The following is a 15,756-nucleotide window of genomic DNA, read 5'->3' on the forward strand; positions in this document are numbered from 1 at the left end:
TATTATTATTATTATTTTTATTATTATTATTATTTCTAAAAATGTTTTGATAAATTCCATCCAAATGATCCATAAAAGTGTTAGTTTCAGTAAAGTAACATTGAGTTTTTTTCACTAAAAATTCGTACTTAGTATCATTTTTAAAAATAATCAAATGATCTTCATACAATCCATTGATATAACTTGAAGTTGGGATAGTATTATTGTCTTCATAAACACAAAATGTTGTCATATACATCATTGCATTTGTTAATAATGGTTGTAATACATTATTAATGTAATACTGTATGCCAACCTGTTCTATGGGACCTGAATTAAATGGATTGTTTAGAAATAAATAGGAAATATTTGGAAAGGCATATTCTCTAGTACCAAGTTGACTAACAAAATGAATTCCAATTCGTATAGAATTTACCAATCTCACTAATTGTTGAATAAATACGTTAAGAGTTCGTATTCTATCTTGATTTATAAATAATTCACATTCTGCCATTACGTAAAAAATATAATGAGTAATAGCGGTTATTTTTTCCGCATACTTACAGTAAACAATATCTGGTAAATGATCTTGAAAATTTTCAAGGAATTTTTGTGATTCAGGATAAAAATATCGGTCTGCTGCTTCATTTGCTAGCTTTTTTAAGCCTTCAAAAGATATAAAATTCCCTCCTTGAAATCGAACACTGACTCCATTAAGTTGACGACTAGCCGCAGAGTAAACAAAATTCTGAAGAATATCGTTCATTGTAATAACACATGAAATTTTCTGGGTATAATATAAAATGTTCAACACCAAATAAAGGCACCGTGTAGTTGCAATCATCATTTTTAAATTTTTTTACTAAAATTATACGATGTAAACTAAAAAAATGTAGTTAAAAGCTGCTTATATGTTCGTATTTAAGTCAAAAAATAACAGGCCGTTTATTTGTATACATAAAAAAAAAATGTGTACACATTTAAACAAAAAGTTTATAATTCTTAATATCTTTATTTTTGTACATATATTTTTAAATATATGTCTCATATCAATTTTTTCAAATTTGTATGCATAAATACATTGGAAACTAGTGAAGATTGAATTCATGTAATAATTTAAATCAATTATGTTCTCAGAATATTGCCTCGATAGAGTTAAAAAAAATTTATTTTTAATCGCTTAAAACAAATAAATGTTTTTTATAGTTCCCGAGAAAACTTAAGAAAACTTAAATAATCTTAAAATTATACATTGATCGATATCAGAATTTCAATAAAATCTTGTTAAATTAATTTTAAAACGGTATCCCATTAGCGTAGTGATAGATTATAGATATGGTATAGATTGGACAAGTATAGATGATATCTGACAGAGATTAAAAACACTTTCATAAGAAATGCTTCGATGCAAATCTGTTCATTATGTTGTATGTTGTGTCGCACCTAGAATGAGACACGGTAACATTTTTGGAGTGAATGTAGTTATAATGTGAGATAAAACTAAAAGGTAGTAGCACAACATATATTTAGACAACGGTTCTTTAATTATAGAAATACAATTATTTATAACTATAACATTAATTGTCTGAAGGTAAAATCACTTATAAATCATAACACAATATTTTTATACAACGGTTCGATCGTTATTGCTTATATTTCTTATTATTTGGCAAATACTAATTACTTCCCTACTCCACTACACTAATATCTTAACAATAGGGGTTCGTAACACCCCCACGTAGAATGAAAACATATCACCCATTTTTAGCTTCGATGCGAAGCTTAGAAGGTATTGATTTTACTAAGATGAGTTCTTTTTTTTATTCTGTCTGTTACTACTTTTTCTCAGTTCTCACCAAACGGATTTCTTTCAACGATACGTCAAAAGATCGCAAATCGTATCAAGTCGAATAAAATGGCTACCGATTGCTATTTTTGTGTGAAATTTCTCGATTTTATATTTTACATTTTTAACTGTATAATGCTATGACATATTGAAAAATGTATGGATCAATACAATTTTTTTATGAGAAATAATATTTTTAATAATCTCTTTTTCATTCGACATACTTTATCTTAATCAGGATATTAATAAGGAACTAGCAGATCATGTTGTTTTTGGAATAATCCACCAATTTTTATAAATAAAACACTATCTAAAGTTTTGCATGGAAGCGTTTTTTTTTTTAATAGTTATTTTAATCACTGTTAGATATCATTATACTTGATCCAACTATGCCACGTCACCACTGTGCCACGACCCCCTGTGCTGTGTTTTTTATTTTTCTATGTTACTGAATAAGAACTAATCCTCTCTGGGTTCTCTGTTTTCTTGTACATTCTTTTATTTATTACTCAATATCATCTCTTCTTGTAATACTTCCTTACTTAATTATAATTTACCATTTTTTTCTTTGCTATGTACTATAATTATGATCGCTAAACTTTTGTGTCATAATTTATGCTTAAATCAAAAGTTGGGCTAAAGTCTTTATATATATTTTTGAAGTAATATTACTAAAAATATTCAATTTTTAGTAGACTATTGAAACGGCCCGACCGAAACGTGCTCACGGCGTTTGGCATACTTCCGTTGTGCGTTCAATAGTGACCAGTAACGGCTAGCGATACGCTTAGTGATCGTTCGCAACGCTGTTGGTGCCGTTTCCATTTTAGTCTTTGTACAAACAATGGCGAATATATCGAGTGCCGCACGTTTTTCCGGCCACGAAATAATCAAACGCGAATTCAAACGCATAATGAAATAAGGGCAGCCAATCGGTATAACTAACCCTATACGAGATCCATCAACGTCATAATAATAACTCTTTCGTGCACGTGACTGGTCGCGTGTCTCGTATGCAGTTGCCAGTCGATAATGGAATTTTGCACTCCGAAAATCGGATACCGTATATTATTGTTGTTGTAACGATGCAGCTCACCACTGCGGTATGTGCACTTCAAATATGAAATTCTCCGTTGTAAACGAGTTTTTGGCGAACGCATAAATTTAAAAAATCGTTGAACGCATCGATCAATGCGGTCCGCGCTGTACCGAATAGGAACGACAAAACTGTTGACGTGAAATTATCGCATCTATTCACGCGGATGTTTGAGTTCTTAAAAGAGTATGAAATTAATGCAAACGCCCATATCAATCTTAGTAAGTAGTCTGATTTGACATTTCCCGTCTTACAGTTAGCCCAATTGTCATCTCGTCTATTCCATCTTACTCCGCGAGTATGAATACTTATAAATACATTATTTATCATTGTAATAATTTCTATAAATCATTTAATTGTTAGGCCTTCATTTCTATGAAACGGGACGTTGCCATCTCGATGATTTTTTTCTTTTTGCATCTGCTTACTTGAAATCTCAACTCCGCCACACTGATATAGTTCAATAACGAGTAGAAACAGGTGTAAAAAATCGAATAATAATTCGAGATTATTCGTAAAGAGGTTTAAACCAAAAATACAATAATACTAAGCGTTAATACGAATAGACACAGTATTCGGTAGGCACGACGAGTAACCTAATGTACAAATCCTGTTGAATGGCTCTTTTTTTTTTAAAGAACTACCATTGTAACTAATGACGCGAGTACCTGTAGTGTACCGTATATATGTCGTTATTTACATTGCATATAACACTCCTGATATCAATATGTAGTTTTGAGTGAGTTACATTTACTAAAATTCCTTACATTCTACCGAATTTAGAAATGAAATAAAGTACCGCTTTTGGGGTTTTAACGATAATAATGGCATTGATATTTTTATCGGAAAATATTCGTTGGCAAAAAAACGATTACAATATCATTTAGATACAACGCGTGGTACTCAATTAAATCAAACTGTACCGTTAATTCGATTAGATCACTCATGCAAGTCGATTCAAAACGATTAGTATTTACGATTGGTGTGCCGCTTATTTATGTCGTAACCTGATAAACTGACTTTTGTTTGTCAGTGGCTCTAGGGACGCCAAAATAGGAACAATTGTCCCGTATGGAAATCACGGTCACGTGCAATAGGGTTTTGTTTGTGTACAAGGACGTAAGAACGCACAATTGTTATTGTCCTACGTTAAAGGTTTAATTGTCGGGGAACCAGAGTGTTGCTGAAATAAATCGTTACCTACCAGTCTCTAAGCGAGATTCTATACCATTAAACCATAGACGGTAAACAGTTTTGCTCTACCGGCTTGATGAATGTATTGAAATTTCCACCTCGTCGCGATAAATCCGTGACGCGAGTAAAAGGCGGTCGTTTTAATTTGGTCTAAACCAGACTCGAAAACCGTGCCATATGTGCTCCCTGCAGACCCTCCTGTAGCTTATTACACACGGTATATACACTGCGTCTCGGCACACGTCACATCAAACAATTGCCGAAATGCAAAACCCCTGGGTGCGATTACAGGGTGTCCCGCTTTTCCGTCGTCGCCCGTCAGGACACCAGGTGTTGCCGTTTTAACAGACCAACCCCTACCAATCTGTATAAACTATGCACCATATAAATAATATATATACATATATTATATATATATATATATATGCGTTTTTATTATTTGATATGTATATATATATATATACATGAGATGATACAGATTGTCAAAACACGATGCAACATGTATAGAGTCATTCAAATAATAGGGGTTGTCAAAATAAAAAAATGATTTAAAAATCAATTTTGATTATCTTTGTGCTCATTCAACAACATAGTTATGCTTGTTATGCAAAACAAAATGAAACTATATCGATAACTCATTATTTAAATATGCTGTATGAAATATGTAAGTTAAATGTTAAAAAGTAAAATATTTACATGTTTCATCATACTTTTATCATTTAAACAATCGCCAAAGCCAATAGTCTATGTAAACTCTAGTATTATATAATAAATAATAAATTTCACATTATTCTTTTATTTAAGTCTCAATTTTTTTTCTATATTCTTAAAATTTGGAGTATTGAAGTTTATTTATGAGTAAGGATAATTAGACTTAGCATAGACTTGGAATTAATTTCTGCATATCCTTTTTTGTTTTTATTATTTTAATTAATTTTATATTATTACCTCAACAGGGTTGGAGGCGAATATCACCCCAAGTCTAATTATTTAAAGAATAATAGCTAGACTAATTTTTTACGGTTTGTATAAGACCCTAAGTGTTACAATATAAATGACGTTATACTGATATTGCTGGTTGTTAAAATACAAATCAAGATTTATTTTTATGATTGCTATTAAACACTATAACATAAAACTTAAGAAGATTCAGGACAGATGATATCGTTAGGTAATTAGTAATAACTAAAAGGTTCACGATAAAGACTCCAACAAAGATGAAACGTATAATGTCTAAAATAATTTGTTTAGAATTCGTAATGTATTTAAAGCTATTTATTGTAACAGTTGTAAGTGTGAATTGTTTTTTGGTGAATGATAACATTATAAACGTTTGTAAATAAATTATTCACCGTGTTTTCTGAAGAGTATTATTTGCAATTTCAACAAAATACAATTTAGGTAAATACGCTCAAGGCGTTATAAACTTTTTCCAAAAAATATTTGTCATGAAACATTAAAATAATTAAAGAAATTTTACCTTAATTGGTAAAATTAAAAATATTGTCATTTAACCATCTACAACATTTTGAAAAAAATAAATATTATAACAATTGTTTATAATTCATAAAATAGACTTAGTAATAATATGAGAATAACTCCTTTTACTGATAATCTTATTTTTTTTTTTTGTTCTATAGAAATATTTTTGAACTAAGCTGTATTTTTTGATTCAATAACAAATAAAATTTGTATAACTTTTAAAATTTTTTTTATAATTTACATATATGAAACTTAATGTTGGCGTTGTTAATGAATTCCATGACTATTTTGATACAATTAAATTATCAACATATTATAGGACAAAATATGTTAACACCTAAGAATATTTATAATTACGGTATTTTGAAAATGCTGCTTACAAAACGAAATGAATAGCAGTGAAGAAAAAATGAGTTGAAAATAAATTTAAAACATGGAGGATACGAAAAATAAGAGGGAACGAGAATACTGTGCGTGATTCTCTTGGAAAATGTTTTTTATTATTAGACAGGTGGAACACGTTGTAAATCATTTGGGACGCGACAACACTCTGTTGGTATCGCAGAATGTCAAATGTTTTCATATCACTATTTTTCATTTCAAATATTTTTTTTATTATTATTCATACGGAGCATAAAACGATATTGTAGCCATAAACGCATTAGACAAGTTTAGATTTGTTTTTCCATTTTACAAATTAAAATATAATTATCCTTCACTGAATCAGAGTGTACAGACTTTTTAAAGCCGTTAAGAAAGCGCCCCTAAGTAAAAATTATCTTAATGTAAAAAATTTTTTTTTATTGCATTATCAGCCCATTAAGTGCCATAACGGCCTTCCCCAAAGGAAGAGGCATCTTAACCATTTATACTCCGGGACGGGTGGTTAGTCCGTCACTGGAAAGAGGGATGATTGGTTGGGTTGACACATGACTGGTGAAACAGCTACCGTACAAGTTGTCCGATTGGTATCAAACACTTTATTCTTTAGGCCTTCTACGTTTTTAACTGCTTTCTGATTTCCCCACGTACATTCGAGATGGGACAATCCACCTAAGTTTTGTTCAGGATTCCTTATACTTTTTTTTAACAACATTAACATGTACTCTCTAAATACATATTTTGAAAAATGAGTACTTGGGCGTATGTAATATTCAACCAAGAAAATGTTATATGGAAACATTGGAATCAGTTACTTGCTAACTGTAGTCTAAAAATTGTAACTTTTTGTTTTCTAAAATACACTGTCCACTTATGTCATAAATATCGGCGAATCTTAGTATTAACAAAGTTTGCTAGTTTATCTCAATGACTATTTAACGAAATACATGAAATACAACTATTGGTGAAAAAAATGAAGTACTTCTATACACAAAAATCATTAGATGACTTATCATCTTATGATTGACTATTGAACTTATTCTCATGAAATACGTCCAATTATGATATTATAAAGGCAAAACATAGTTTTTACATAATAAAGCAAATACGTCTGTTTAGAACTACTGCACTTGCATGTTATCACCTAAATCACTCACTAGTGAATATGTTCCAAAATTTATAAATAATTATTCCTAATTTTGTAATAAACAAAAAAAAAGATAAAGGGTAGCTTAAGTTAAGGGGGGTAAAGATGGTATTAATGAAATCGTATCTCGGGGTCTAACTATATTTATTTATTAAATAATAAAATATCCCTACCTCATTTATTCCTATTTTTGTTTATTACGTGATTTTTTATAAGTAAGACATGCAAATAAATATTCGCACTTACCTTTATTTCCTTTAGTAATTGATTGAGTTGGTTTTATGGTGATTTCTTCTTTCAGTGTTAACTGTCGTTTATACTGTTTGCGTTTATTTCGATAAATTAGTATCTCTGTGTATATAAGACTTAGAAAAAGGATTCTCTATAATGGGACCTGCGTCTATTATAATTTGTTACCCCTGTTTTTTTATTTATTTTCTTTAAATTCCTATTATATTATACTATGTTATTACTAATAATATTTGCGATGAATTCCCTACAGTCGATATCGATATTCTTAAAATTTACTCTGAACTAGTCAAAATATAATTATAAGAATATGTCTATCTATATTCAAAATATAATTAACAAGACTGTGGTGGCCCAGCGTTTCTCAGCGTAAAGCCTTGGCTGGCGCGGACACAGTTACCTCGCTAATATATTTTAAATATTATTTCAATACATCTTCTACTATCCTTTACGTCAACTGCCTACACGTTACCGAAAGGTAATTGGCATAGTCCTTTATGGCTGGCGGGTACACACGCAGAGAATATTTCCAAGATGTAGTTTACTATCTTACGGACTATATATTTTATGATGAACTCCACCCGGACTACTAGGTCTAGAACTGGCTTGTCGACGGATATAGCGCACTTCAAAAATACTCTTTTTATAAGGTTAGTACTACTCTGTACCTCAACTGCCTACACGTTACCGAAAGGTAATTGGCATAGTCCTTTAAGGCTGGCGGGTACACAGGCATAAAGTACTACTACTAAAACTAGTTAATTCTAATCACAAATTATGCTTCTCCATTTAGTTCGGCACATTTAAGGCTGTCCAGAAATGAAGGGCATAATAATATTTAAAATTCTTATATATTACAAACTATGTCTAAATAAATAAAATTACACTTCTTCACTCTTTTCGGCACATTTGAGGCTGTCCAGAAATGAAGGGCATAATAATATTTAAAATTCTTATATATTACAAACTATGTCTAAATAAATATAATTACGCTTCTTCACTCTTTTCGGCACATTTGAGGCTGTCCAGAAGTGAAGGGCATGATAATATTTAAAACCTTTATATATAAGTAGATATAATGTCTGTTTGTCAGGAGAATATTAGGTGATAATAAAATAAATAAAAACTTGTTCCTGTGTAAAATATTAATAAATCATCTAAGACAATGTTCACTACTTAGGATGATACATAAAAAAAAGTCATTAAGTCACAGGGATAAAATATTTACTTATACTGACGCAGATTCCATGTAAGAGAATACTTAGAAGAGAGGTCGTCCGAAGTCGTCAGAGGTCCCAGAAGAAGAGCAGGAGCAGCAAAAAGCGTCAGTCTGAGCGTCAGCGTCCCTTTTTACGACAAAAAATGGCTTTTTATACGCCGGATGAAGTAAACCAGCGATCTCTATTGAAATTCCTAAGATGTTAGATTATTATTTGTGATTGGTTAATTGTGATAGAAACCCTGCCGTGGGCGTAGTTAATGAATTGTAGGGGACTGGTTTGAAACATGTGTTGATAAATAGTTATTTTTATTACCCTAAAAGGGAAACATTCCTTAGATGATTTTTGGCTTTATTCATACATATGTGATATTTAGTACATGTGTTAATAATTATACTACAATTTCCAAACAAAAATTGATTATATTAAAAGAACAAATTTTTCGTAAACTGCTGATAAAAATTTCAAGAAATATTAATGTTATTTAAACAAATTTTATTTTAAAAGATGAAAATGGCTATTGTATGTTTTTCGACTTTTCTATTTGTTTCTTCACGTTGGTGGTTGACCACTACTTTTAATAATATAGTCTCATTGGGCTTTTAGCGAGTTTAAAAATGAAGTAATTAGCTATCCAAAATTAATTTATTCTAAAAACTCTAATGACAGGAATGAAGTTTAAACTACTTTTTCTAAAATAAATGCCATTAAAAAAAACAACCCTTCATTATCTAAAATTAAAATATAATATATTTTCTATATTTTATGTTTTATTGGTATACTAATATTCATTCAAGGTGTTTAGTAAATAAAATATAAAATAACATATAAAAAACTATTTTTGAACATTTTATTTTTTAACTCATTGATATAATTATTACTTTATATAACAGGAAATATTTTTAATTATTATTATTTAACAAATTTAGTACAAAAAAATACCTTTTACAATTATTGATTATTATTATTATTATTATTTCTAAAAAGGTTTTGATAAATTCCATCTAAATGATCCATAAAAGTGTTAGTTTCAGTAAAGTAACATTGAGTTTTTTTCACTAAAAATTCGTACATAGTATCATTTTTAAAAATTTTCAAATGATCTTCATACAATTTATTGATATAACTTGAAGTTGGGATATTATTTTTGTCTTTATATACACAAAATGTTGTCATATAAATCTTTGCATCTGTGTTAAATTGTTGTAATACATTATTAATGTAATTCTGTATGCCAACCTGTTCTATGGGACCTGAATTCAGTGGATTTATTAGAAATAAATATGAAGTATTTGGAAAGGTATATTCTCTAGAACCAAGTTGACTAACATAATGAATTCCATTTTGTATAGATTTTACCAATTCTACTAATTGTTTAATAAATTTGTTAAGAGATTTTACTGTATCATTATCTATAAACATTTTACATCCTTCCAATAGGTAATAAATATAATGAGTAATAGCGGTTATTCTTTCCGCATACTTACAGTAAATAATATCTGGTAAATGATCTTGAAAATTTTCAAGGAATATTTGTGCTTTAGGTTTATCAAAGCGGTCTGCTGCTTTAATTGCTAGCTCTTTTAAGTTTTCAAAAGATTTAAAATTCCCTCCTTGAAATCGAACACTGACTCCATTAAGTTGACGACTAGCCACAGAGTAAACAAAATTGCTAAGAATATCGTCCATTATAATAACACATGAAACTTTCTGAGTATAATATAAAATGTTCAACACCAAATAAAGGCACCGTGTAGTTGCAATCATCATTTTTAAATTTTTTTTACTAGAATAATACGATGCACACTAGAAAAACGTATTCAGAAGCTGCTTTCGTGTTCGTATTTAAGTCGTTAAATAACAGGCCCTTTATTTGTACATTTAAAAATAAAATGTCTACTTATTTAAACAAAAGTTATATAATGATTAATATCTTAATTGTTTGTACAATAAAACAAATAAATGTATTTTATAGTTCCCGAGAAAACTTCATAATTTAATCTTTAAATTATACATTGATCGATATCAGAATTTCAATAAAATCTTGTTAAATTAATTTTAAAACGGTAACCCATTACGGTAGTGAAAGATTATAGATATAGTATAGATTAGACAAGTATAGATGATATCTGATAGAGATTAAAAACACTTTCATAAGAAATGCTTCGATGTAAATCTGTACATACTGGTGTATGTTGTGTCGCACCTAGAATGAGACACGGTAACTTTTTTGGAGTGAATGTAGTTATAATGTGAGATAAAATTAAAAGGTTGTAGCACAATATATATTTATACAACGGTGCTTTACTTGTAGAAATACAATTATTTATAACTATAACATTAATTGTCTGAAGGTGAAATCACTTATAAGTCAGAACACAATATTTTTATACAACGGATCGATCGTTATTGCTTATATTGCTTATTAGTTGTCAAATACTAATTATTTCCTAACCCCACTACACTAATATCATAACAATAGGGGTTCGTAACAACCCCGCGTAGAATGAAAACATATTACCCATTTTAAGTTTCGATGCGTTTTACTATTATGTGGTTTTTTTTTTTTTGTGTGTCTGTTATCACTTTTTCTCAGCTCTCACCGAACGGATTTCTTTCAACGATGCGTCAAAAGATCACAAATTGTATCTAGTCGAAGAAATTACCTACAAAAATTGAAAAAAAATCCCTCGTTCCCCGTAAATGGGGGAAACCTCCAAAAAATTTACAAATTTAAAAATCGCTAATTTTCAACATTTTTTCAATTTTTTTTACTAAAAACTGCTATAACTTTTTTAAAAATAACCAAATCAATATAATTTTTTTTACATATATGCATGATATCATTACCTTCCATTTGGTATATTTTTTTTTTTAACCCTTTACCTGCCCACGGGGGTGATTTAAAATGACAACTTTTTCACAAAAATTTTACTTTTTCAACTTAAATTTTGAAAGTGTTCCGAAAAGTCTGACACTTTTATATATATCTTAAATTAAAGCTAATGTAATATACTTTATCATGAAAAAAAAAAATTCGGACTTTATTTTATCTTCACAGTGAAAATGGTTATCAAATGCTATTTTTCTGTGAAAATGTTCGATTTTGTATTTTACATTTTTAACTTTATTATGCAATAACTATTTGAAAAATGTATGGATCAATACAATTTTTTCATGAGAAGTAGTATTTATATACATCTTTCATTCGACATACTATTTTTTAAATCGGACCATTTTCCTATATACGAGGAGAGTTCAAATCTAAAACATGCATATAGAAAGTAGAACATTTTCAACTTAACATTTGAAAGTGTTCGGGAAAGTTTGATACTTGTATATATATATATCATAAATTAAAGCTAATGTAATATAATTAATTATGAAAAAAATAAATTTCGGACTTTATTTTAACTTCATGGTGAAAACAGACATCAAACTTAATAAAAAAAATACGATTTTTGTAAAAAAATTATTTTTTATATTTTTAACTTTATAATGCTATAACTTTTTGAAAGATGTATGGATTAATATAACTCTATTTTTATAGATTCATGATGTCTTTACCAATCGTTTGGTATATTTTTTTTTATATCTGACCCTTTACCTGACCACAGGGGGGGATTTAAAATGACAACTTTTTCACAAAAAATTTACTTTTTCAACTTAAATTTTGAAAGTGTTCCGGAAAGTCTGACACTTTAATATATATCTTAAATTTATAATGCTATAACTATTTAAAAAATGTATAGATCAACACAATTTTTCCATGAGAAGTAGTATTTGTATACATCTTTCATTTGACATACTTTATCTTAATCAGGATATTAATAAGGAACTAGCAGATCATGTAGCTTTTAGAATAATATACCAATTTTTGTTAAAACTAGTTTCCTAGAACATGTCTTCTTTTTCTTACTTTGTATCTATCTTTCTCCCTTATACAAAAGTCCAGCATAGAGTTAAGTAGTGATGTCCCTACACCGTTAACACTACAAGCGTTGGGTAGACCTGTACACATGACTGGTGAAACAGCTACCGCACAAGTTGTCCGGTTGGTATCAAACACTTTATGCCTTAGGCCTTCTACGTTTTTAACTGCTTTCTGTTGTCCCCACGTACATCCGAGATGAGACAATCCGTCTAAGTTTTGTTCAGGATTCCTCATACTTTTTTTGACAAACATGAACATGTACTCTCTAAATATATATTTTGAAAAATGAGTACTTGGCCGTTTGTAACATTCATCCAAGAAAAAGTCATATGGAAACAATAGAATCAGTTACTTGCTAACTGTAGTATAAAAATGCTTTCAAAAAAGTAAACTGATTTTCAGGCAACCAACACTAGCTACATTACAAATTCACTACTCCGTTTAATTAATTGTTTAAACAGGTTTGGTTTTAGCGAGGGCGTGAAAAATACTGATAATATGCACGTAAGTAAATAAACCCTAAATCCTTGTTCCTCTCCTCGGTATCCCTAAACGATAGTAAACGGCGTTGTACGTACAAAAGAGAACAACGGTCATTAGCATATTGGGCATATGTAAAGCGGGGTAGTCGTGGGAGCTGAGTGTTCCTTTAAACGTTAAACCTTCTGTAACGGAAAACCGTCACATAATCTGAAGCCCATAAAACCGGTGTGATAAGAGTGAGCAAAGGAGGCGGTATCATTAAGGGGGAATAACGATTCAGTGGTATCGGCGGCCGTCATCTTTAATTTCCTATTTCTCGCAGTGTTAAAATTATTTGTTAATACTTCATTGATACAAAGTATATAGATAGCGATCAAATTGTCCTTCTTTAATGTAAAAAATGGTTCGACAGCAGAAACATTGAAAACTAACCAATCATATATTCATCGACTAACGAAACAGAATTAGCATTTTAACTTATAGACACTTAAGCATTGAAAAGAATAAATTCAAAAAATTAATTGTAACATAAATTTAATTTTAAATGAAATACCAACATGTAGAATAATTAATTATAAATGTTAAATAATGCTTAAATTGCATGAACTTATTAAATGAGTTTTAACGAATTTTTATCCGTATTAACTTCAGTGGACTGTATTACCATCGCTATATTTACATATTGATATATTTAAACAAAATATTTGAGGAATCTAACATCATATCTCCGCTCCTTAACAATATTTACTAAATTTACGCATAACGTTTATAATTATTGGGAGACTGTGTCAGAGTTAGATACAGCTAAACTTCAATGGACCCTTTAGAGGCAGCTCATATATAATTATATAGAGTGTTCAGTAAGTAAGGAAACGGGTTGCTATTGTTCTTATTGTTTGTAACAGTTGATCGGTTTCCTTATTAACTGAAAATTTTATATAATTATACATGAACAGAGATTTGACCGTACGCATAATTTTCTCATACGTTACTTTTTTCTTGTCTAAACACCCTCCGCTGGACTTTTATTTCATTTTTTGTATAATTGTTTAGACAATTTGCGCCAATACTATAATTAAAAGCCAATAGTCTATATAAGTGGGGAACTTCGATGCTAAGTTCTAAGAATATATTCCACCCAATATATGAATAACAACATAAGTAACATAAAAATTGAAATAATTACAAAGTTTACTTAAAAAAGATTATTTTTAAGAGAGGATCCGGACTTTTTTAATGATAAAAGCAACAAAAAAATATTAAGTTAGATCAAGAATGTCAAATAACATTAAACTCATGATCAATCGTTATTTAATAAAAAAATATTTGGTGTACGACTATTGGTAAAATATAAAGTGCATCGATAAACAAAAATCATTAGACGGCTTATCATCTAATGATTGACTATTGAACTTATTCTCATGACATACGTCCAATTATGATATTATAAAGGCAAAACATAGTTTTTACATAATAAAGTTAATACGTCTGTTTAGAACTACTGCACTTGCATGTTATCACCTAAATCACTCAATAGTGAATATGTTCCAAATGTTGAAAAATAATTATTCCTAATTTCCAAAAAAAATTGATTATATTAAAAGAACAAATTTTTCGTATACTGCTGATAAAAATTTCAAGAAATATTAATGTTATTTAAACAAATTTCATTTTTAAAGATGAAAATATCTATTGTATGTTTTTCGACTTATCTATTTGTTTCTTCGCGTTGACCATTACTTTTAATAATATAGGCTCATTGGGCTTTTAGTGAGTTGAAAAATGAAATAATTAGCCATCCAAAGTTAATTTATTCTCAAAACTTTAATGACAGATATGCAGTTTAAACTACGTTTTTTAATATAAATGGCATTAAAAAAAAACAATCATTCATTATCTAAACTTAAAATATAATACTTTTTCTATTTTTATGTTTTATTGGTATATGTTATAATATACTAATATTCATTAAAGGTATTTAGTATATAAAATATAAAATAACAAAAAAAATCTATTGTTGAACTTTTTATTTTTTTAACTCATTGATATAATTATTATTTTATATAACAGGAAATATTTTTAATTATTATTATTTAACAAATTTAGTACAAAAAAATAACTTTTACATTTATTGATTATTATTACCAAAAACGTTTTGATAAATTATATCCAAAGTAGTCAAAAAATCGTTAGTAACAGTCAAAGATGCTCTAGCATAATTCCCTAAAAAATCGTACCAAACTTNTGTATCCATAGTAGTCAAAAAATCGTTAGTAACAGTCAAAGATGCTCTAGCATAATTCCCTAAAAAATCGTACCAAACTTTATCTTCATCATTAGAGGCATTAAATGTATGAATGAGATTATTCTCTGATGGGATATTAAGGTTTGCAAACATACAATTTTGTGTCATATATTCTGATGCTTCTATGTTTAATATAAATAATACATAATTATAGTAGTTTTCTATGCCAACCTCTTCTATTGGACATGACATAAGTGGATTGTTTAAGAATTTTTGCAGAATTTCTTGAAACGTATTTTCTTTATTACTAAGTCGACTAACGTACTGAACTCCTACTTGTATAGATGCTACCACTGTTACCAAATTATTAATATAAAAATTAAGAGATTCTATTATATGTTCATCTAAATCGCCACCACTTGCTCTCATTAGGTACATTATATAAGTAGTAAAAATGGTTATTCTTTCAGAATACTTACAGTAAACAACATTTGGCAAAT

The 15,756-nt window shown here is 29.0% G+C and overlaps 1 protein-coding gene across 1 annotated transcript in view; it reads right to left on the reverse strand.

Annotated features, from left to right (window-relative positions):
- Window positions 1–10,419, reverse strand: part of LOC126906599 (uncharacterized) — a 33,058-nt gene extending 22,639 nt beyond the window's left edge. The window contains exon 1 of the mRNA XM_050687259.1: window positions 10,341–10,419. Coding sequence (XP_050543216.1) covers window positions 10,341–10,364 — 24 coding nt within the window. The 5' untranslated portion in view covers window positions 10,365–10,419. The remainder of the gene's footprint in view (window positions 1–10,340) is intronic.
- Between the last annotated feature and the right edge of the window lie 5,337 nt (window positions 10,420–15,756).

The sequence above is a fragment of the Daktulosphaira vitifoliae genome, unplaced genomic scaffold (assembly GCF_025091365.1).
Source record: "Daktulosphaira vitifoliae isolate Bord-2020 unplaced genomic scaffold, ASM2509136v1 Scaffold_5, whole genome shotgun sequence".
In the NCBI taxonomy this organism is placed as follows: Eukaryota; Metazoa; Arthropoda; class Insecta; order Hemiptera; family Phylloxeridae; genus Daktulosphaira; species Daktulosphaira vitifoliae.